Source organism: Siphateles boraxobius, unplaced genomic scaffold (genome assembly GCF_051911475.1).
Source record: "Siphateles boraxobius isolate OS27281-9 unplaced genomic scaffold, OSU_SipBor_1 61, whole genome shotgun sequence".
Lineage (NCBI taxonomy): Eukaryota > Metazoa > Chordata > Actinopteri > Cypriniformes > Leuciscidae > Siphateles > Siphateles boraxobius.
Window position 1 is genome coordinate 13,597,863 of NW_027509188.1, and position 25,390 is coordinate 13,623,252.

The 25,390-nt window shown below is 42.1% G+C and overlaps 1 protein-coding gene across 6 annotated transcripts in view; it reads right to left on the reverse strand.

The window, feature by feature from the left end:
* LOC143718294 (uncharacterized) overlaps positions 1-25,390 on the reverse strand; it is a 62,048-nt gene that overhangs the window by 8,314 nt on the left and 28,344 nt on the right. For all 6 annotated transcript variants that reach the window (XM_077209345.1, XM_077209347.1, XM_077209343.1 and 3 more), the window contains one exon: positions 11,190-11,765. In XM_077209345.1, the coding sequence (XP_077065460.1) occupies positions 11,190-11,765 (576 nt within the window). The remainder of the gene's footprint in view (positions 1-11,189; positions 11,766-25,390) is intronic.

Below are 25,390 nucleotides of genomic sequence, written 5' to 3' on the forward strand. Positions count from 1 at the left end.
CATCCTCGATCTGTCAGTGGATCACCAGCTTCCTGACGGACCGGCAGCAGCGAGTGAGACTGGGGAAACACACATCCAAGACACTCACAATCAGCACTGGTGCTCCCCAAGGGTGCGTTCTCTCCCCACTGCTCTTCTCCCTGTACACTAATGACTGCACTTCTAAAGACCCCACTGTCAAGCTCCTGAAATTTGCAGACGACACCACTGTCATCGGTCTCATCCGAAACGGTGACGAGTCTGCTTACAGACTGGAGGTTGAACAGCTGGCTGTCTGGTGCAGTTATAACAACCTTGAGCTGAACACGCTCAAAACAGTGGAGATGATCGTGGACTTCAGGAGGAACAGCTCAGCACTCCCCCCACTCACCATCATGAACAGCACTGTGGAAGCGGTGGAGTCATTCAGGTTCCTGGGCACTATCATCTCTCAGGACCTGAAGTGGGACAATCACATTGACTCCACTGTGAAAAAGGCCCAGCAGAGACTGTACTTCCTTCGCCAGCTGAGGAAGTTCAACCTGCCACAGGATCTGCTGATTCAGTTCTACTCAGCCGTCATTGAGTCTGTCTTGTGCGCTTCCATCACTGTCTGGTTTGGTTCAGCTACCAAATCAGACATCAGGAGACTACAACGGACAGTCCGGACTGCGGAGAGGATTATTGGTGCCCCCCTGCCAAACCTCCAGGACCTGTACTCTTCCAGAGTGAGGAAGAGAGCAGGTAAAATCATCACAGACTCCACTCACCCTGGACACCACCTGTTTGAACTGTTACCGTCAAGACGGAGACTCAGATCACTGGCCACAAGAACATCTCGGCACAGGAACAGTTTCTTCCCACAGGCCATTTCCCTCCTGAACAGTTAACACACCTCCCAAGGCATATGCCTGTAAGTGCAATACTCCCACTGTTTAGTGCAATATCCCACAACTCAGGTGATACTTATATGTAGATTTATTTATTTATAATATTCAAAACACTGTAAATAGGTTCATAATCTGTAAATCTGAAAATGTCTATTCTGACTAAACCCAACTGTGATAGTTTTATTCTCATATATTTATATTTTTATTTTTTATTCTTATAATTTGTAGTATTATGTTTCATGTTGTATTTGTATTTGTATTTGTATATGTCCACTGGAAGCCTCAGTACCAAAACAAATTCCTTGTGTGTGCAAGCACACTTGGCAATAAAGCTCTTTCTGATTCTGACCAACAGAACCAACCAATCTCGTTACGTAGGCTGTGACGTCACGCCAAAATGGCGACTCGCTAGATGGATAGCTAGCTAGAAATTTCGAAAATAATTTTGTCATATCTGTGGTTTTAACAACTTTTTAAAATAAAATCTTAGGCAATGTGATTTTTTTAATATATGTAGCTACTACCAGTGCCAAAACATGGACCTTTCATTTCCCCTTTAATGTGCCACGCCCACGGCTATTCAAACGCAATTGATCTGAGGCACACATCAGCTGGATAAACGCATCAAGTTTAATAAGAAGTGTACTTTACCTCTTCTTGCTGCGCTGTGAGGAATAATACTATCTAATACTTCTGGAACATTACCTCAGAAGTGCTGGTATTTTCATTTCGAGGTGCAACGGATCCAGCTGATGTAGTAAGTCATTTATTCTTAAGTGTTTTGTTCTAATCGCGATATTGAATAGTGTCTGACTATAAACTGCAAAAAGACTGTTTAAATATGAATTGCGTGTCTGTGTGTAGGCTAAATGATGAATGAATGGCACAGGCACGTGCGCGCTGTTGTTTACTACAGTTATACAGCGCGTCTGTGCCGTTCATTCACTCTCGCATCTACATTATTAAACATGTTATTTTTACATGGACACATCCAAACTATATTGCTATAGCCTACTAAGATGAGTAAAAATAGACTGAAATATGTTGAAATAAATGTCTGTATAAGCAACAAACTGCAAATGAACATGTATATGCTAAAATATCATAAACACGATATGTTACAGACTAAATATGAATGTTTAGACAAGATTTTGTGATTCTTTTTGGATAGATTATAAAGTTTTGACTGTAAAAAAAGACTACTGTCACATTAAATAGTTAAGCTTTTGTTCACCAATTTCTGCTTGTTAAATATACTATAGTATGATGTTTTGTCAAAAATAAAGTAGGTATATTAAATTATCAACTAAGATGTTATTATAGTGTTTGTTCCAATATTCAAACTAATGAATCCTTACCTTTTTTAATACGTATGATAAAATGTATACTTTTTACAAAGAAAGAATACACTTGAAATATTGATAAAATTGTAATTGTTGTTGTAATTGTAACCTATTTGTAATTGGTTACAATTTCTAATTGTAATATATATATATATATATATATATATATATATATATATATATATATATATAAAATTTATTTTGTAAATTTACTCTGGTACCCCGTGACACATCTGTGTGAAAGGCTCATTAATATGCAGCTCATTAATATGCAGCTCATTAATATGCAGCTCATTATGCGGTCTTTGTCTTCTCAGGTGTGAACACGCCTCCAGGCATATTGCCTTTCCAAACAAAAAGTGTTTTACAAAATTTAAATCAATGTATTGTTTTGTGTAAATGATTAGGCAGGATAATTTTCAGATCATTTTGAAGCAAAAACTCTAGGCAACGACATCCATTGGTCAAAAGTCTTGTGGACACATATTTAGTATGTGTTTTGTGGCCTTATTTCAGAAACTTTAAGAATTCGTTTTTTCAATAACCACGCATAAACAATATTCTCTCAAAAATACATACATGTACATACATGTTGCTCACATATTATGGTAGCCCTGTTTGTGCTAAATAGAGTGTAATTACACCTTTATGGAAGCAGATTAGTCTCAAATATAATTCACGCAAAAAACTAGATTCACACATGCGTAGACAATTTCACATGCATGAAACCTAATTCACGTACACACAAAAAAAATACACGTGCGTGAAAAAAATATATTCACAAAAAGCAATTCAAATGCGCAAAAAATTATATATCCATAAAATACATTTCATAAATGCAAAACACAATTCGTAGATATACAACTGTGCACAAAAACCTTTTAATGTTTAAAATGTACGAGTGTGTCCTTGAATTTGAATGTGCAAATCGTCATTCACGTACGAATCGCCTTGCATGTGTGTGTGTGTGTTTGAGACTTTCCTGGCAGCGCTTTACTCGTAACACAGAGCAGTCGTACTCTTTAGCCAATCAGATGTAAGCTTATCAATCAACCAATCAGTATCTCGTGAGGGCGGGCCATACCTGCATTACATCATCAGCTTTCGACCAGTTCGTGGCTGAGCAGCGGTAAGTGCAGTTAATCGTTCATTTCTGTGTTAACTGAACTTAGAGATCAGTTGAAGCAATAGTTTATGAACTATTAACTGATGTGAGCAAGTGCTGTTGTAATCAGATGTCCCATATCGTGTCAAAAATGAAGAAGAATTATGCTTTTTTTGTTGTATTTTAGCCGCAGGTACAGACAGCTTTCACACCCACAACAATCACGCTAATGAGTGCAAAACAATCATCTGTGGTCAATACCCACCTAGCTCTCTCAGCACTGGCCTCATCGAGATTGTTCTTTAAATGGTGAATAGACCTATTTTAATGAGCACACAGTGTTTATTTGCCATTTGTGTATGTTGTTAAATTATTATTAACACTTGTTTCCCTGTATTTTTTTCAGGATTACTCACCTTTGGTGTGACATCTGGATAGCAGACACAAACATCTTAATTCATGTTATTTCTTTATTCTCTTTTATACTTTTTTCCATTAATGTCTTAATTGGTAACACTTTACAATAACGTTTCATTAGTTAACATGAACTAATAATGAACTGCACGTAAACAGCCTTTATTATTTTTTGTTAATGTTAATTTCAACATTTACTAATACTTCATTAAAATCTTGTTAACATTAGTTAATGCACTGTGAACTAACAATAAACAGCTGTATTTTTAACTAACGTTAACAAAGATTAACAAACACCGCAACAAATGTATTGTTCAATGTTGGTTAATACATTAACTAATGTTAACTTAGTTATTGTACCATATTCTAGACTGTTACCAATATATTCAACATGCATGTCCTTATGTTTTGTGCTGTATTGTCATCTCAAGGTTTTTAAATAAGGTTTTTTTATTGTCATCTTAAGGTCTCACAGGACAATATTGTGAAGCATTATTTTTACTTTGCCTAGTAAAATAGGCAAATCTGATTTTATGCTGATAAGACAAAGGTACTAATCATAGAGAGGCAATTAAGATTATGCGACTAAGATAACTCAGTAAACTCAATTCAAATAGCATCACTTAATCTCCCACGTCCTCTGTCTGCACCTCTCGTACTATAGGTTTTTACTATTTTAAATATCAGGACAAAATCTAACAGAGAGTCCTAACAGAGAGGTCTACTGATGACTGGATTGAACACAATTAATTTGTTCACTTTTCACATGATCCCTACTTGATGACACACTGGAGCCCCTGAGCTCCTGGACACGCCCCTACTTGATGACGCACTGGAGCCCCTGAGCTCCTGGACACGCCCCTACTTGATGACACACTGGAGCCCCTGAGCTCCTGGACACGCCCCTACTTGATGACACACTGGAGCCCCTGAGCTCCTGGACACGCCCTTACTTGATGGAGCCCCTGAGCTCCTGGACACGCCCCTACTTTATGACGTACTGGAGCCCCTGAGCTCCTGGACACGCCCCTACTTGATGACGCACTGGAGCCCCTCTGCTCTTAGACACGCCCCTACTTGATGACACACTGGAGCCCCTGAGCTCCTGGACACGCCCCTACTTGATGACACACTGGAGCCCCTGAGCTCCTGGACACGCCCTTACTTGATGGAGCCCCTGAGCTCCTGGACACGCCCCTACTTTATGACGTACTGGAGCCCCTGAGCTCCTGGACACGCCCCTACTTGATGACGCACTGGAGCCCCTCTGCTCTTAGACACGCCCCTACTTGATGACACACTGGAGCCCCTGAGCTCCTGGACACGCCCCTACTTGATGACACACTGGAGCCCCTGAGCTCCTGGACACGCCCTTACTTGATGGAGCCCCTGAGCTCCTGGACACGCCCCTACTTTATGACGTACTGGAGCCCCTGAGCTCCTGGACACGCCCCTACTTGATGACGCACTGGAGCCCCTCTGCTCTTAGACACGCCCCTACTTGATGACACACTGGAGCCCCTGAGCTCCTGGACACGCCCCTACTTGATGACGCACTGGAGCCCCTGAGCTCCTGGACACGCCCCTACTTGATGACGCACTGGAGCCCCTGAGCTCCTGGACACGCCCCTACTTGATGACACACTGGAGCCCCTGAGCTCCTGGACACGCCCCTACTTGATGACGCACTGGAGCCCCTGAGCTCCTGGACACGCCCCTACTTGATGACGCACTGGAGCCCCTGAGCTCCTGGACACGCCCCTACTTGATGACACACTGGAGCCCCTGAGCTCCTGGACACGCCCCTACTTTATGACGTACTGGAGCCCCTGAGCTCCTGGACACGTCCCTACTTGATGACGCACTGGAGCCCCTGAGCTCCTGGACACGCCCCTACTTGATGACGCACTGGAGCCCCTGAGCTCCTGGACACGCCCTTACCTCGATGACGCACTGGAGCCCCTGAGCTCCTGGACACGCCCTTACTTGATGACGCACTGGAGCCCTGAGCTCCTGGACACGCCCCTACTTGCTGATGCACTGGAGCCCCTGAGCTCCTGGACACACCCCTACTTGATGACGCACTGGAGCCCCTGAGCTCCTGGACATCACTTAATCTCCCACGTCCTCTGTCTGCACCTCTCGTACTATAGGTTTTTACTATTTTAAATATCAGGACAAAATCTAACAGAGTGTCCTAACAGAGAGGTCTACTGATGACTGGATTGAACACAATTAATTTGTTCACTTTTCACATGATGTATTGCACTTATATTTATATAATTTAAAAGCAAAGAAGACTCTGACTGGATCTCACAACTCTGGAAGAGATGTATATTTCTCCGTACTGAATGTTGTGCTTCATACTTCAGACTGTCAGTTCATGATCTTCATATGTAACAGGAACATTAATCATGATCAAGTCATTTTATATATATTTTATTCCTAAAGGATTTCGGAAACTTTCAAATTAATAAAACGTGTACATCAAATTGAACTATGTCTTTGAATCTTTTAATTCTGACAAGAACATTTAATAATGCATGCATAGCAGGGCTTGTTGAAACAACTGTCAAAATGGATGGCTTGCAACAGGACTGTTTTCAAAGATTTACAGTAGGAACGGTAAGATCACAGTACTGGTTGTCTGCAACTTCATACATCATCTGTCTCAGAAATCTGAAACAATAAAACTACATAATATATGCAGTTTAAAACAAAACATGTCTCCTATATAATTACATACATTATCATCAGTTGAATGAGTGGTGGATAGGACATGAAAATCCATCAATGCTAAAAATAAATGTTTATGTTCATATGTGGACTAAACAGCAGTTAATAAACTATTGCTTCAACTGATCTCTAAGTTCAGTTAACACAGAAATGAACGATTAACTGCACTTACCGCTGCTCAGCCACGAACTGGTCGAAAGCTGATGATGTAATGCAGGTATGGCCCGCCCTCACGAGATACTGATTGGTCGATTGATAAGCTTACATCTGATTGGCTAAAGAGTACGACTGCTCTGTGTTACGAGTAAAGCGCTGCCAGGAAAGTCTCAAACACACACACACACATGCAAGGCGATTCGTACGTGAATGACGATTTGCACATTCAAATTCAAGGACACACTCGTACATTTTAAACATTCAAAGGTTTTTGTGCACAGTTGTATATCTATAAATTGTGTTTTGCATTTGTGAAATGAATTTTATGAATATACAATTTTATTTTGCGCATGTGAATTGCTTTTTGTGAATATATTTATTTTTCACGCACGTGAATTTTTTTTGTGTGTACGTGAATTAGGTTTCATGCATGTGAAATTGTCTACGCATGTGTGAATCATGTTTTTTGCGTGAATTATATTTGAGACTAATCTGCTTCCATACACCTTTTGCCATTAATATGTTTATAAGCAACTGAAAAAAGCACAAATGTCAGGGCATGTCAAAACATCTCAAGGACCCCAAAAACATCTTAGACCCCAGAGGGTTAAGTGAGGTTTGAAGAAAGGTTTGAAGTCCCTGTAAAGGCAACAAAGAAAAAAATTCTAAACACATTATAAATGTTAGAAATATATTGCTAAAACCCATTACAAAGACTGTGAACTGAAGTACTGAATTGTGGAGTTAGACCGTTAAACAGTTTTTCTCCATTGCTGTGTTCAGTAATTTTTTGGGCGGGGCTAAAACGGGGGCTCGATGACGCACTGGAGCCTGAGCTCCTGGACACGCCCCTACTTGATGACGCACTGGAGCCCCTGAGCTCCTGGACACGCCCTTACCTCGATGACGCACTGGAGCCCCTGAGCTCCTGGACACGCCCTTACTTGATGACGCACTGGAGCCCTGAGCTCCTGGACACGCCCCTACTTGATGATGCACTGGAGCCCCTGAGCTCCTGGACACGCCCCTACTAGATGACGCACTGGAGCCCCTGAGCTCCTGGACACGCCCTTACTTGATGACGCACTGGAGCCCCTCTGCTCTTAGACACGCCCCTACTTGATGACACACTGGAGCCCCTGAGCTCCTGGACACGCCCCTACTTGATGACACACTGGAGCCCCTGAGCTCCTGGACACGCCCTTACTTGATGGAGCCCCTGAGCTCCTGGACACGCCCCTACTTTATGACGTACTGGAGCCCCTGAGCTCCTGGACACGCCCCTACTTGATGACGCACTGGAGCCCCTCTGCTCTTAGACACGCCCCTACTTGATGACACACTGGAGCCCCTGAGCTCCTGGACACGCCCCTACTTGATGACGCACTGGAGCCCCTGAGCTCCTGGACACGCCCCTACTTGATGACGCACTGGAGCCCCTGAGCTCCTGGACACGCCCCTACTTGATGACACACTGGAGCCCCTGAGCTCCTGGACACGCCCCTACTTGATGACGCACTGGAGCCCCTGAGCTCCTGGACACGCCCCTACTTGATGACGCACTGGAGCCCCTGAGCTCCTGGACACGCCCCTACTTGATGACACACTGGAGCCCCTGAGCTCCTGGACACACCGCTACTTTATGACGTACTGGAGCCCCTGAGCTCCTGGACACGCCCCTACTTGATGACGTACTGGAGCCCCTGAGCTCCTGGACACACCCCTACTTGATGACGCACTGGAGCCCCTGAGCTCCTGGACACGCCCCTACTTGATGACGCACTGGAGCCCCTGAGCTCCTGGACACGCCCCTACTTGATGACACACTGGAGCCCCTGAGCTCCTGGACACACCGCTACTTTATGACGTACTGGAGCCCCTGAGCTCCTGGACACGCCCCTACTTGATGACGTACTGGAGCCCCTGAGCTCCTGGACACACCCCTACTTGATGACGCACTGGAGCCCCTGAGTTCCTGGACACGCCCTTACCTCGATGACGCACTGGAGCCCCTGAGCTCCTGGACACGCCCTTACTTGATGACGCACTGGAGCCCTGAGCTCCTGGACACGCCCCTACTTGATGATGCACTGGAGCCCCTGAGCTCCTGGACACACCCCTACTTGATGACGCACTGGAGCCCCTGAGCTCCTGGACACGCCCCTACTTGATGACACACTGGAGCCCCTGAGCTCCTGGACACACCGCTACTTTATGACGTACTGGAGCCCCTGAGCTCCTGGACACGCCCCTACTTGATGACGCACTGGAGCCCCTGAGCTCCTGGACACACCCCTACTTGATGACGCACTGGAGCCCCTGAGCTCCTGGACACGCCCTTACCTCGATGACGCACTGGAGCCCCTGAGCTCCTGGACACGCCCTTACTTGATGACGCACTGGAGCCCTGAGCTCCTGGACACGCCCCTACTTGATGATGCACTGGAGCCCCTGAGCTCCTGGACACACCCCTACTTGATGACGCACTGGAGCCCCTGAGCTCCTGGTCACGCCCTTACTTGATGGAGCCCCTGAGCTCCTGGACACGCCCCTACTTGATGGATCCCCTGAGCTCCTGGACACGCCCCTACTTTATGACGTACTGGAGTCCCTGAGCTCCTGGACACACCCCTACTTGATGACGCACTGGAGCCCCTGAGCTCCTGGACACGCCCTTACTTGATGATGCACTGGAGCCCTGAGCTCCTGGACACGCCCCTACTTGATGATGCACTGGAGCCCCTGAGCTCCTGGCCACGCCCCTACTTGATGACGCACTGGAGCCACTGAGCTTCTGGACACACCCCAACTTGATGGCGCACTGCAGCCCCTGAGCTCCTGGACACGCCCCTATTTGATGAAGCACTGGAGCCCCTGAGCTCCTGGACACGCCCCTACTTGATGAAGCACTGGAGCCCCTGAGCTCCTGGACACACCCCTACTTGATGGCGCACTGCAGCCCCTGAGTTCCTGGACACGCCCCTACTTGATGACGCACTGGAGCTCCTGGACACGCCCCTGCTTGATGACGCACTGGAGCCCCTGAGCTCCTGGACACGCCCCTACTTGATGGCGCACTGGAGCCCCTGAGCTTCTGGACACACCCCTACTTGATGGCGCACTGGAGCCCCTGAGCTCCTGGACACGCCCCTACTTGATGACGCACTGGAGACACTGAGCTCCTAGACACGCCCCTACTTGATGACGCACTGGAGCCCCTGAGCTCCTGGACACGCCCCAACTTGATGACGCACTGGAGCTCCTGGACACGCCCCTACTTGATGACGCACTGGAGCCCCTGAGCTCCTGGACACGCCCCTACTTGATGACGCACTGGAGCTCCTGGACACGCCCCTACTTGATGACGCACTGGAGCCCCTGAGCTCCTGGACACGCCCCTACTTGATGACGCACTGGAGCTCCTGGACACGCCCCAACTTGATGACGCACTGGAGCCCCTGAGCTCCTGGACACGCCCCTACTTGATGGCGCACTGCAGCCCCTGAGTTCCTGGACACGCCCCTACTTGATGACGCACTAGAGCCCCTGAGTTCCTGGACACGCCCTTGCTTGATGATGCACTGGAGCCCCTGTGCTCCTGAACACGCCCCTACTTGATGACGCACTGGAGCCCCTGAGCTCCTGGAAACGCCCCTACTTGATGACGCACTGGAGCCCCTGAGTTTCTGGACACGCCCCTACTTGATGACGCACTGGAGCCCCTGAGCTCCTGGACACGCCCCTACTTGATGACTCCTCCCCTAACAATATATCTAGAACACATTCACATCAATTGGCGCTCAATCGCGAGTTACTTTTAGTACTATTAGTTACTACAGCCTACAGTTTGGTAGCTAGCTAGCTATGCCTTCGTCACGGAAATGAGCGTTACCCGCATGCCATCACTTACAAAACAGATCGGTGTCCTTATTTAAATTTCTGAAAAACTATCACATCAAGAAGAGGTGGATTAATTTTGTGAAGAGCCACCTTGACGAAGAGCTGAGGATTACCGCCAAAACACGCCTCTGTAGGGATCAATTTACACATTGGGATAGTTTTATAAACTTTCGTCGGAGACAACTGGGATTCACTGATAATCCGCTGTTACTGGTGAACGGGGCCGAACCGACTATCTCCCGCCTCGGCCTTCATCCTCCTGTCCCAAAAGCAGTATCACCTAAAATCACCGTCGCCATCTTGCAGCTTTGGGCGTGGTTTCAGCGCAGCCAGAGGACACGCCACCAGCGTTTGAGAACAGAGAATACTGCTAATTTTTTCAAGATTTTGATACCTTATTTTATTTAATTGGTGGCTTATTTATCATTCAAATTTTGCTGGGTGGCTAATAACACATTTTTCTGTGGTGTGACAAACTCCATACTTAATTTTGACTTTACAGGGACTTTAAACGCCAACACAAAAGTTTGTCTTGATTGACTTTATCTTCTTTAATATAGACGAGTGTCTACATGCACACCAATATGCTGATAATTTGATGCAACATGATGTGACTGCAGAAATTTACAAATAAAGATTACATTTACTCATATTTTGTTGACTCACCTCCTTCTGTTGCTTCTTTAGTGAAATCTTCATATTTGTTACAAATCAAGAAACGTCCATCATTCCCTTGAACAATTTCCTGAAATGTCGCTTTAAGGTCATCAGGAGTGCTGTTTGTCCCCAGTCTGTACTGTCTGTTAAAACACTTATTAATGATTCCCTTTATGACGTCATTGACTTCAGTCGGCTCAGCACCGTCAGGCTCTTGTGTCGTGAGCACCAGAGTGTGTTCAAACACACTGTCAGAGAAACCGTTGAGTACTATCTCTATGCACTCTTTCTCTTCTCTCGAACACTCATCAGGTTTGAGGACCAGAATGATCACATGAGGTCCCGGCACAGACAGAGACACACACTCCTTCACTCCCTGTGTGATGTGACGTAGTGAGAGATCAGGGCTGAGAAGGAGAGGAGTGTTGATGACTGTCATGTGTTTTCCTCTGATTCTCTCACTGTGCGGCTCTACATCATCTGAAGGAGGTTCACTGTCAAACGCTGCTCTTCCTAAGATGAAGTTTCCCACTCGGCTGTTTTCTGATACACTCCTACCCAGAAGAACAATCCTCATATCACTCACTGAAACACACAACACACATTATGTTACAGTATGCCACAATGTAACGTGTGACTGTAAAATTAAAAAGAACATGAGCCACTGTTTAGTCTGCAACCTGAAGCGACCTTCTCGAGAACCTTTAGGAACCCTTTAGGTGCCTCAAATACCCTGTGTGGTGTCTCTGATACCCCTTTTCCACCAAAAAAGAACTTGTTCGGAACTGGTGCTGGTTCAAAGTTGGTTCAACTTGCGAACCTTCTCAGAACCGGTTTGTTTTTCCACTGACTAGAGCGCCCAGCGAACGACGTCGTTACGTCACTGTGTACGTCGCTATACGACTTAGCTAGAAACGCTTGCAAGTACAACATAACTTTGGGATTATCTCTAACTCGTGTACCAAGAAGGCTTTAAAAACAATTGAAATATGTAAGTATTTTAATCTTTTCCTTTGATATGTAATCTTTTCTGATTAGTTATGTACCCCTGTCTTGTGTCTTATTTTCTTTCCGTTTATTTGTTCTATATTGTGACTGTTTTCTTCTTTGCTTATATAATGTTTTCAATAAAAAAAAAAAAGCTAGAAACGCTTGCGCCAACTTCAAGCATAAAAATTACAATGGCGGACTACATCGTGTTTCTGCAAATGTTTCTCCTGGCTTTGCGGTCAGAAAAGATGTATAGAACACATCTAAACCCGCCCCAGCCCCCGACTTAAGCATGACGTGGTAAAAGAACGTTTCTCTGGTTCTGTCACAGTCCTCGTCTGCACCTGTCTGTCCTTGTCTGCACTACACTTCCCAGCATCCCCTGTCATCATCACCTGCACCTGCGCCTCATCACCCTCATCATCATCATCACCGTCACCTGTTGCCCTTGTCATTATCTGTGTATTTAAGTTCCCCTCTCACGCTTGTCTTTGCTGGTTATTGTTTGTGCACTAGCACACTGTTCTGTTTGTTTGGGTATTTACTTATTGGAATAAAACCTTTGCTATTTTGTAACTTCGCCTACCTTCATCTTCTTCATCCACCCGAGGACGTGACAGGTTCTAGCCCAGCAAAGAGTTGGTGCCAATTTGGAACCAGTTTTCCTGGCCGAGAACCGGTTCTTTGGCTGTCGAAATACAAAGAACTGGTTCGCGAGTAGGCACCGGCTCCGAACCGGCTCTCAAAATGCTTTGGTGGAAAAGGGGTATGTGGGGTGTCAAACTCAGTTCCTGGAGGGCCACAGTGCTGCTGAGTCTAGCTTCAACCCTAATTGGCCCTTATAAGCGATTCGGGGTCTTTTTGACGTTTGCTGAAATAAATAAAAAAGTTCCCTTCCTCTAAATGAATGAGACTTGATGTCGTGGTTGACACTTGCTAGCTCCACAAACAAAAAAAATAATTGGAATGATATCTGGTTGTATGTTAGCATGAAAAAAAAACACTAGGATGTCCAGGGTCTCTCGGTCAAGTAGATAAGTCAAGTCCCCTTTATTTATATAGGGCTTTTTACAATACAGATTATTTCAAAGCAGCTTTACAGTTTTGGCTGTACAGTGTAGAAGATTTTATTATTTAGAAAACAAGTAATTTTGCTATATATTTGGACACAATTATTTCTTCTGTCTGTGACTTTGGATTTCCTCTGTGTATGTGAAAGACCTTGAATGGAATGTTGTTTGCTGCAGAAAATTCTATTCTGAGAAGTCACATGGTAAAAGACCTTTACCCAAAACTATCTATAGGGTGTGTTACCTTCTTTGGAAGAAGATGTATGTATATAACTCTGAACCAAAATGTACTCGGGAGCGCACTGGACGGCCAGAGGGCCAGAGAGCGTTAGAGCGCCGTTCTATGGAACGGGACGGCGTTCGAAAATAAAGTCTAATTATTTCTGGCATCAAAGATCTCTGCGAAGTTATTTTTCAGAAAGATTGAAAACCACAACATTTGGCGACCCCGGCAGGACTTGGGTTGAAGCGGAAGGAACCACGAAAGGCGACTCTGGTGACCGACACAGACAACAGTGGCCACTGTAATTTGAGGTGAGCAAATTTTTGCTTTTGAAAAAGTGTGTGTTGTCACCAGTGAGCCAGAGTGGTAAGACCCTTTAAAATGCTTCTCCAAGTTTAAAGAACTAAAAAATTGAAAAGAGGATCTTTGATTCTAGAAATAAGTGTCTATTGTTGTTGATGATGTCAAGTACTGTGTTATAGCGCGGCGGAGCTCCCGTTAGTGTTTGCCTGTGTTTATGTAATCTGATGCAGATTGTATGAATATTGGTAGGATGCTGATGTGCCGCTAAAGGTTTTGTCGTACGTATGTAAGAATCTGTGTTTGCTAAATCAAGAGGGCCTGGATGGATGATTAGCAAGAGTTTGAGTTTATTGGTAAAGGTTACCAACTTATTGTAGATTTTAATGGTATTGGGTATCATTAAGTATACTGGTAAAGGTTACCAGAACTCTGTGTTTCTTATTAAGAGGGCCTCGACGGATAATAAGATAGCATGTACACAGAGGATTATAAGTACTGATAAGATATCAGTGTTGATCTGTGTTTACTTGTAAGTGGGCCTGGACGGATACAAGTATAGCATGCGTACAGATCAAGGTTAACTTCCGGTTACCGTTTTGTTAAAGATTTAGCAAAAGTCTGCTCGGGGAAGTTATGTTTGGCTTACCAGTTACCGCCTCGACTAGCGAGGGACTGCTCGGGTTAAGTTAAATCCTATGGAATAGGGGAATTAGAAGTTTAGCTTATGGTTACCGCATTGTCATAGGAATGACAATGGACTGCTCGGGTAAGCTAAATTGAATCGCAGAGGTCTGTGATAGTTTAAAGTTATTCAGTGAAGTATTGTTTGTAAAAACAGTGAGAAACACTGTGAGTAGAATATAGCTCTGTGTGTGTATGTAGGATCCTGTCCTGTGTGTCTGCTTGACTGTGACTGTGGTTAAAAATAGGGGACAAGGAATGTGTGAATGTGCTTGAGAGACAAGTAATGTATAAATGATGAGTATTAAAAGTAAAGGAAATAGTAAAAGAAAACAATTGTTTCAAGATATTAGTCTTGCAGATTATTGTAGTATAAATAAGTTAAAGTATAAAATATATATTAATAAATGGACTGATATATATTAATGGATAAATAAATAAGAATGCACGTGCTTAATATATTCTATCTTATATCTGAAGACGTCTAAAATTTGTATCTCATTATCCCTGAAGACAAAGTGAGAGAAAAATGATTCTATTGTAGATAATTAAGTTTGTGCTAAGGAAAAAATAACTTGTGCAGTGTGCTAAAAGTGAACAAGATTGGGTGACCAAGTTTCAACAGTCATAAATAATTTACAGCAATCTTAGAATTGTAGTAAATGGGAATTGTTGGGAATGGGTGAGGAAAAGTTTATTCACCATGTTAGATTATTTTGAGCACAGCATGCAAATATAGGAGAAAGATTGAAGGCTGATTTTATGATAGGGAACATTATTTAATTGTATTATACTTAGAAAATCAAAGTTAGATTATTGCTCATATTGCAATGAAGAAATAGCTTGCTTTTTCCTGCAACGAAGAACTTGCTTTACTAAAAACAGAATGGGAGAACTGCTGTTGTCAACCAGTGATTATTATATAGTATAAAAGAACTAGGAAAAAGATGGTTAAAAGTGGAATTTAAATAAAGAGCTAATAGCTCAGGAACAAATATTTATAAAGACTAATTTGATCTATGCAGCTCTCTGAGTGTTCAAGTTTCAGATGGCTTCAGTGTAGAATGGAAGAGGTGAAAGGTCAAAGACGCGACTGCAGAGAGAAGAAGAAGAGAGGGTGAGGGGCTTTCAGCTCCCCTTCTGAAGATGACCACTCTCTGGAAAACTCAGCATGGAGAAAGACTGTTTAATGCTGGAAAAGGTGAAACTTTCACTATTTCACTGGAGACTTTTTCCTGAGGACAAGAGGAAAATCCTGAGATGCAAAGCTGTGGCAAAATCTATCAAAAGCCCAAACTCAGCAGAGGCAGAGAAAAAACAGAGCCAATATTCCAGTTTACACCAAGCCTTGAGTGACAGCTAGGCTGACGACACATGCAGAGCGACAGCCAAGAAGCTTCAACAGACTGATAATCTAAAAACAGAAGAACTGACCGAAACCCTTCCCCTACTGGCAACACAGGTGTGGCAACTCCGATGATCACTCTAGAGACTGCTTCAAATTTAGTTATTATATTAACTTTATTCATTCTGATTATTCACTGGTCTCATAAGCAATTCTTTATATTCTCTGCTAAACTAACCCTCTTTGCTTTTCCAGTAGGTTCAAGTCCAGCCATATAAAAAAGAAAGAGAATACACTGAAAGAGAGAAGTGGGTGCTCAACTCACCAAATAGTTCAAACTGAGGCTGGATTTGTTATAGTGAGGGCTATTATATGAAACGATTATAGGGCTAAAAGCATGAAAAATTATTCTGTAGCAAAGAAAAAGATAGACACAAAATGTCAAAGAATTATTATTATTGTTTGCAAAACAATGATACTGGTCACTCCATTTTGTTTTGGTAAGTTTTTAGAGATATAGATTGGAAAAAAAAATTACTCCAAAAGTCCAAGCTTATGAAATCGCAAAAAATGCTGTCAGAACTGGGATAATGAGATGGAAATGTTGTTGGCCATGGATCCAAGATTATGCAGAGATCTCCAATTTATTTCATAAAGCAGCTCATGAGCAAAAAACAAAAAAGAATAGGAAAAATCAGAAAAACAAATGACAAAATGCATTTGAAAAATTACAATGGCAGGCTTATTATTCTAAAATACTTAGTCTATTAGAATTTGTAAAAAGACAAAAAGGATTATAACAACGGTGTTAAACTAAACCTTATGATCATTGACACTTCTCAGTAGTGTTTGACATAGCTGTGTTGACCTGATCAACCTTATGGCTAAAATTATAGGATGCCACATTTAGAGCACAACCTGCAAGAGTGTATGCTGGACAGTGTGTGTGTGTGAGAGAGACACTGAGTGTGAATGAGTGAGAGATGATGTCTGAAGAAACACTAATTCTGCCCAGTAAAATAATGACCATGGATGCATTTGGTTAAATTTCCTGGTAGGAACTGAAGTAACAATATGAAAAAACAAAGAATGAAAAGAGAAAAATAAAAATAGAAAAAACAGTGCCACATTTGCGCAGCGCATAACATATCTGACTTTCTTTGCAGCATAACACGTCTGCCTTTCTTTTCAGCATATCATGATGGAGCTGATCTTTGTCAAAAGTATGAAATATTGTCTTGTAACTTTTGTCAAAGTGGGTTGAGTATTGTCCAAGATGCCTAATAAATAGTGGGTTGATAGTGGAACTCAAGACAAAGAGATAACTGAGTAGAATTGACTAATTATAAGGGTACATTGAAATTTATTGTAAGAAAAATGAAAAAAGTTGCAAATAATGATCAAAAGTCAAATTTATGAAAAACAAATGGGAATATATGGATTAAAGTCCTGCTGTTAATGAAACCAGAAAGGACACCACTCAGCCCACATGACCTTTCTACAGGTAACAGCGAGAAGGACAATGGGACAGATGAGCAGATGATTGAAATCACATGATGTTTTCACTAACAAAAATAATTAAGCTTTAATTTACAGATAGCAGCAGCTCGATTCCAGGAAAGATTCTGGGACGAGTCTAACAAAAAGAATCAGTAACTGTGCTTTGTAATTTCAGAAGAAGTGATCAACAGTGTGACATTTGAGTCCATGCCTCTCAACTTAAAATACACCAACTGACTTCAGCAACCCCCCCAAACTGAACTGAGGGATCAAGGACATGCTGACAATGAGAGAAAGAGTCCATTGCAACGAACGACTCACTGGAGACACCCTGGTGAAAGATGTAATGATTGATGACAAGGTTAACAGAATGATCAAATCATGAATGGAAGAAAAGACAAACTTGACCAGAAATACAGTAATGAGAAGAACTGTGCAAAGAAAAGAGAATCAACATAGATGAGTACAAGCTCAAACAATAGTCAACATCAAAATAGTCAACGGACCAGGAGAATAGCCTGCATAAATTGAATGCGGCTACTCGCCCGAAGACCAAACAATCCCAATCTTATCTGTTTCGGCACCCCCCTACCAGCACTGGCCTTGGCCAAGGCCGCTGTTGGAACAACAACTCTCCCGGAAGAGCACTGCAGTGAGCCGCTCTTGCATTCCTTCCCCGACTCCTCAGACACCTGCTGATTGTTGACTCTGCCTGGGACATGATCAAGGTTGTCTCCATGGCAACTTGCTGTGTATCGCTATGACAATCCTGCGGACTGAGGCTCCTAGATTATGGTGCTGGCTTAGCGACTCTCTCCAGGCCTACACACACATGAACTTACACATACACAGATATGCACCTAACCCACACCCCATCCCACGCCTTCACCGCTTCGTACCCCCAGTCTGACAGGCGGGTCTGTGACCAGCGCCATAATGGCTGCAGGACCGGATGCTGCTTGCCTGGGCTGGACTACCTCCATCCCCCACTCCCCACCATGTTGCAATGTCTTGTTTGTAGAGTGTACTGTTTATGTGCTAATGTTGCTGAGGTGTTTTTTCCTGTTCCCAGACTGTTCTCCTTACAGGAGCATAGTCTGGGGGTCGCCTTTTTTTTCTCCTCACCTCTCCTCATGTCATGCTGTTTTTTTGTTTTTCTCAAGTTGGCGCTGAATATAGCAGCCTCGGTAACACCTTATTACCAAAGCAAATTCCTTGTATGTGCACAACACTACTTGGCAATAAAAATTCTTGATCTTGATCTTGATCTTGATCTTGATCTTGATCTTGATCTTGATCTTGATCTTGATCTTGATCTTGATCAACCAACTTTCCTATGATTGGATGTTCAGCCCTTGAATAGATTCAGTAGCAACTTAATAATAACCCCATCAAAACAAAAATGATTGAGGAGAAAAATATATTACGCAACATAGAAAACAATGATAATGACTAATTAAGAAAAGAAACTAAAATAATGTTAACAATTAATATAGCATAATGGGAATTAAGAAATTCATGAAGGAAAATTTTAGAACTAAAAATAACTTTAAAATAAATTTTAAGGGGTACTCAGATGTAACTTGTCAATACAAGGGTATACTTAATTAATTTAAGGCTACAGTTGAAATTAAAGCAAGTATTAACAAATATTAAATTTTAATTTTAATTGATAAGAATACAATTTGATTCAATATGCAATTGATTAGCTAAAATTATATCAAGTAGTGCTTAGTAGTAGAAAGTTTATAGACATACAAGAAGTTATTGAAATTCTATAACAAACAAGCCCTTGTGAACAATCTAAATGGCACCAGAGGGGGGTCAAGTATAGATATTTGGCATTCACATGAAGGACAGATTGTTAAACCAATGAATACTTTTGAATATTCTCAGTCCAGATGCGCAATGGTTTTAAACCAGTGCGCAAAGGGGGGAGTAAGGAAAGGAATTAAAAATTAAAATGAATATAAAATTATAGGCATTTTAAATTAGATGCATTTTTGCAAAGTTTTGTGAAATTTGTGGCAAAAACAAAGTTAAGAAAAGAATAGCGACAAAAATAGGCCATATATCAGTATACCATGTGGACATGATATAGATGGGTAAAAGCAATGAAATCAGCAGAGGAGGGACAGGAACAGAAATTCAATCTCTAACAGAGAAGTAATCCTTAGATTGAAAATCTATCAGAAATAAGGTCAGATTATATGTCAACTAGAGAGAAAAATAAAAGATTAAAAATAAGTTGCATACGAACACAAGGAAGTTTTAATAATAATTAAGTTATAATGCTAATGGTTTAAAAGGTTGATAGAAAAACTTTTGGATTGTTAGATATAAAGAAAAAGAAATGTACATATAAGGAATATGTAAGATAGTGCAAAAAGTTATTTGCTAGAGTTATTTTTCTAATTGTCTAATGAGTTTATTGAATGACTTTTATGAGATAAATGTAACATTGCTCTGAAGCTTTCTTAGTTAGAGTGATTACATGAGACATAATTAGTTTATTCATGATAGTTTATTTAGAAATTAGTAGAAACGAAGAAAATGTATTCAGTTTAGTCTTGAACTGAGGAGCTACAATGAGAATGAGAAGCAACACGCGAGATTAAAAAGGTCAAAATGGAATTTATTGTTTAAATTTGGTAATATAATAGACAGTAAGTGAAATGTATTGCAATTTATTAGATGTGTAAAGTGTTCTGTTCACTAAAATTGACTGACTAAAAGATGGATTCTTCGAATTTAAGAAATGATATTCTCTCATAAGAAGTGATAAAAATGAGAGAGTTATGTTTACCCAGCCATATTTTGAATTAATAGTCATATGGATCAAGTAGAAAAAAAATGCATAATAAATTAATTAAACTACTATAATAAGCAGATATTTATTATAATGCTTTGTCTGCATTAGGAGAAAAACAATTATGTGAAAAAAGTAGAATGACTTATGTTTGGTGATCAGTGTTGCACTTTTACTGAATAATATTGCGCAGGGAGGAAAATTTAGCAATTACGATTGAGTCAAGAAAAACTTAAGAGCAGAAGTTAAGAAAAACTTAATGAAAAGTTTTGAAAATTAAGGTTTTCTCAATTAGGGATATTGAAAGTGGGTTATTATTCTGTTGTGTACTTTGTATATTGAGATCATTAGTTGGAAAACCACGGTTAAACGAATGAAAATGCGGAAAAAAGATAATGAAAACTAATTTGAGAGGGCAACCAAATTGATATTTACAAACCCTGGATGTTGATTCCAGTAAATGAGGAATTGAGGACGAAGAAGATGATTGATGAGCCAGACCCTAGAGGATATCTACACCGCAAGAAAACTTTCAATAGTATAAGAGACTTTTATGTTTGATATACTCTACATAACTGTGACAATAACATGCAATGCAAGAACAAAGGTATATACACACTAATAACAATGTTTAAGTTTGTCTGACTAGGAGACCTCGATTCTTTTAATTTTTCCATTAAACAAAAAAGAAAGAACAACTAAAAGAAATAAAATGTATGGAAGAAGATGTTTGGCTCGAGTGCTCCTCCGGAGTGTGGTGGCTTAATCCAGTAATTGGAAAGGAGAATGAGTGACTCAGTTGGGTCACTAGGTAGTATAACTGAGGGAGCTGGATTTTGAAACTACACTCTGGAAAAAAGATAGTGAATGTGAGGCTTAATAAGCCTCAGAGGAGGGAATGTAGAAGATTTTATTATTTAGAAAACAAGTAATTTTGCTATTTATTTGGACACAATTATTTCTTCTGTCTGTGACTTTGGATTTCCTCTGTGTATGTGAAAGACCTTGAATGGAATGTTGTTTGCTGCAGAAAATTCTATTCTGAGAAGTCACATGGTAAAAGACCTTTACCCAAAACTATCTATAGGGTGTGTTACCTTCTTTGTAAGAAGAAGTATGTATATAACTCTGAACCAAAAGATACTCGGGAGCGCGCACTGGAAGGCCAGAGGGCCAGAGAGCGTTAGAGCGCCGTTCTATGGAACGGGACGGCGTTCGAAAATAAAGTCTAATTATTTCTGGCATCAAAGATCTCTGCGAAGTTATTTTTCAGAAAGATTGAAAACCACAACAACAGCTGAAAAATATGACAAAAATCTATTTAGAAGAAACTAGCATCATAGTCCAGCTTAAGTAAGTTCACTGATGGTTCACTTTTGTTGTAAAAAGTTATTAATTTAGTAAATTTATCTATACAGCCGCTCTGGAGAAAACAGTGATTTCATTCTCCAGCTCAGTTCAGTTGTCATATAATGGTGTCAATGCAAGAGATCAATCATATTGTTGAATATTAAGTGTCCCCAATTTAGCAAGCAAAAAGCCCAAAAGCCAAAGGCGACAGTGAAGGAACCAAAACTCCATCAGTGACAGAATGGAGAAGAAACCCCTGTGAGAACCCAGACTCAGTCACTCAGTTCTCCTCTTGCCAACGAACAAACATTGTATGATTATGATTCAGGCAGCATTAAAGGTCAGAGGTCAGATTGGATCAGAACATTATATTATGCAGTTCATCTGGTTGTAGACCAGAGTCACGTGGGTATGGCCCGGATCCGGCTGAGTAGATCATGTGTTGTGGTCGTGTCCAGACGCAGGTCCTTCATCTGATTAAACTTTGATATCTCATTTAACTTTCGAGATGCTGCGTACTGTTGTCACAGTACCAACATTTCAGTATTCGGTACCATTACCAATAAAAATCCATTGTTCTCTGTACTAATTTCGGTATGAAAGCTTAATTTAGGTTAAATTTAAATATATTAAAGTGTAAAGTGTCATGTGACACGTGTTTCGGCGCAAACATTCCCTAGTGCTATTTTGCAGTTCCAGAAAACAATTCCGCCACTGACCCAAAAAACCTAGTCTGAAGTCAGTGGCGCGTTGCGCGTTATTCATAATGCTATTTTAACCGCACATGCTTGGCCATAATGTAGCGAGTGCACAACGCGCATACACTTTGACTCTCTCATCACCAAAGATGCAGCAGTTTTTATTTTTGCAAATCATACATTATAACAAGGAAAAAATATTACCACACGAGGGAAATCATTGTGGTGTCCATGAAGATGTGAAAAAATAGGCATAAATCTAGCTTACACATTTACCCAAATTTTTCAGGCAAATTGTAGTAATGACGGATTAGACCTGTTTGCCCATTCAAGACACATATGTATATAAGGACATCTGACAAATTAGTCTGTCCGTCAATAACCAGGAAAAAAAAAATATCTGGAGACTGCGAAATCACGTTAAGTTGAGCTTTCTCATATTTTTTTCTATTGATTGGGGTGGATTTGTCCCATCCCCAATGTCACTTCTCTTTCTTTTACGGCCCTGACGAGAACATCGATCTCCTCGGCTATAAACCAATTCTGAAGCGCGCCTGGTAAATCCGCCATAATAATAACAATCCGCCATGCAACATGCGCACCTGCTCTTAAAGGGTATGTTGGATGACGCTCTGATTGGTTTATCTCACGTTATGCCCAAACCACACCTATGAATAATGAAGCTATTTCAGACCAACCCCTTTTAAACTTGCGTTGGGCGCAAGAGTCATTTATCCCGCCGGTAAAATAGTGCCCAAGACCCGCCCACAAAGTTACTTGCGGTTTGCGCTTGACACTTGCGCTTGACAAATTCGTTATTTCAAATAACGAGATGAAAACATCTCATCTCAACAGGTCATGTGACACAATGCGATCAGCTTCGGCCTTTCCGTATAACATGGAAAGCTCGGCCGAACAGCTGATCGTAGCTGTACAGGGCGGCTTTTTATTTCTCATCTCCATAAATAAATCTAGTAATAAAGCTAATGCAAGGGCTAGAAATAATCCTTTGCTGATACCTCCTCCTCATCATGGAGAGCGCAGTTCGCACCGCTTTCTCCTTTCCACAAGCTCTCCCGCGGCGTCTGTCGTTGATATGCAACCATGAACAGAGGCGCGCCTGGAAAAACCAGCACGCCGCGCCAAATCGCTTCTATTATGAGCGCATTTACTGCGCGTCTACATTTGAAAAAATGAATTTGCACGTGCAAAAAGCACGCTGTGTGAACGGCTCCTTATGGCAACATGACATTAGCCTAATTCAAAATATTTCCATATGTGGCTCTTTCCTCCTTTCGCGTCAACAAGTGGATTCAGAGCCACCGCATTAGCAGCACCGCCGGTTGCCATGTCTCAGTGTTTTTATGAAGAGGAAGCAACTGTGCACCTTTCAGACAGCGCATCAAGAACTGGATTAACCCGGTACTTTGGTACCACCGCTACTTAAGAAAAGCTGGTACCGTAACCGTAACTTATCTGTAAAGCCAGAGATGTTGGTAGGGATAGAGAAGGTAAGCAAAGCAGACAAAGAAGATGAACCGCATGAATGTAACTCTAACTGACACCATGGGGGATGCGTAGATTTGGACCAAAATGAAATTATATGTACAGGACATAATAAATATATATAAAGGATATATAAAGGTATAAAGGACAAAATTACTGGTATAGTGCGGGCGGGGTCGGAAACATATAGCAACAAATCATCCGCGTAAAGGGAAAGTTTAAATTCCATTCCAAAACGTGATATTCCAGAAAAAAATGGAAGAGGATCTCAGATATATAGACAGAGGCTCTATGGCCAGCGCAAAGAGTAAAGGAGGTAAAGGACAACCCTGTTGGGTGCCTCGAGATAAAGGGAAAAAAGCAGATTGAATACCATTGGTGGAAACACTAGCTAGTGGGGATGTATAGAGAAGGCGTATCCATGAAATGAATGTATCACCCAACCCAAATTTATTTAGTACGACGAGCAGGAAATCCCATTCGACCCTGTCGAATGCTTTTTCCGTGTCAACTGAGATGACCACCTCAGGGGTTATAGTGGAATTTTTTGAGTATATTATATGTGAAAGGGTGCGGACGTTGTAAAATAACTGACGGCCCTTTATAAAGCCAGTTTGCTCTTCTGAAATTCAAGGCCGGGAGAAGTTTTTAGCCTTAGCAAGGATTTTAGCATCCACGTTTAGTAAAGACAGGGCTCTGTAAGAACCACAAAGGTCGGGATCCTTGTCCTTCTTTAACAGCAGACTTATGGAGGCTTGCCTTAAAGAAGATAGAAGAAATACCTCAGAGACCCACGGGCATTTTAGCCTAACCTGGTCTGTGATGCGCATGTGGGTTTCTTGTAGAAACACTATGTCCGTGTTTAGCCTTTTCAAGTGAGTAAATACCCTAGATCTTTTAATGGGACTTCCCAAACCCTTGATGTTCCAACTCACAAGTCTAATATGTGAAGCTTTAAGATTAGGTCCTGAATTACCAGTATTAGTAGCCATTTATGGAGTATCAACTAAGAGTAGTAGATGAATGTAAAACACCACCCCGAAGAAGAATAAAAAAAAAGAAAAGAAAAAAAAAGAAAAAGGGAGAGAAAAAGATAAACACGCACGCACACCCACACACTGGATGGCCAAACAGGCCGAACTTTAACCACATCCCCTCCACCCTCACCAAAGCACTTACATCGACCCCATCCCCAAACGATGGAGAACAAAGCGCTAAAGACAAGGCTACTGGCTTTAGCCTAATGGTAACGGTTAAGCTTAAGGCAGGCTCCGGCAACGTACATCAATAGAGAAAAAGGCACCCATGAACATATCAGCTGTAACATATAACTTAGTGTGTTAAGTAAAAAGATCATAATTGTCCATTCTACTTCCACGGTGGTAATATTGCCTGAAAAGTTGTCAGATCTCTTACTTGATTAATGTCTTAATGTATGCACTGGCGTCATCCGTTGATACGAAATCCCTCTCGGTACCATCATATGTGACACGGAGGCGAGCCGGGTAGAGAAGGCCATATCGTATCCCCGGTATCTCACGGAGCTGGCGGCGGATGTCATTGAAGGCGGCACGAGCACGGGAAGTCTTCGTGGTATGGTCAGGGAAGATATGTATAGCCATGTCGCCGTTCTTTATTCTTTGTTGGGTTCTAGCATGCCGCAGAATGTCTGATGTCTGTATGATAATGCAGTCGGGCGATTATGGGGCGAGGGCATTCCCCGGGTTTGGGCTTG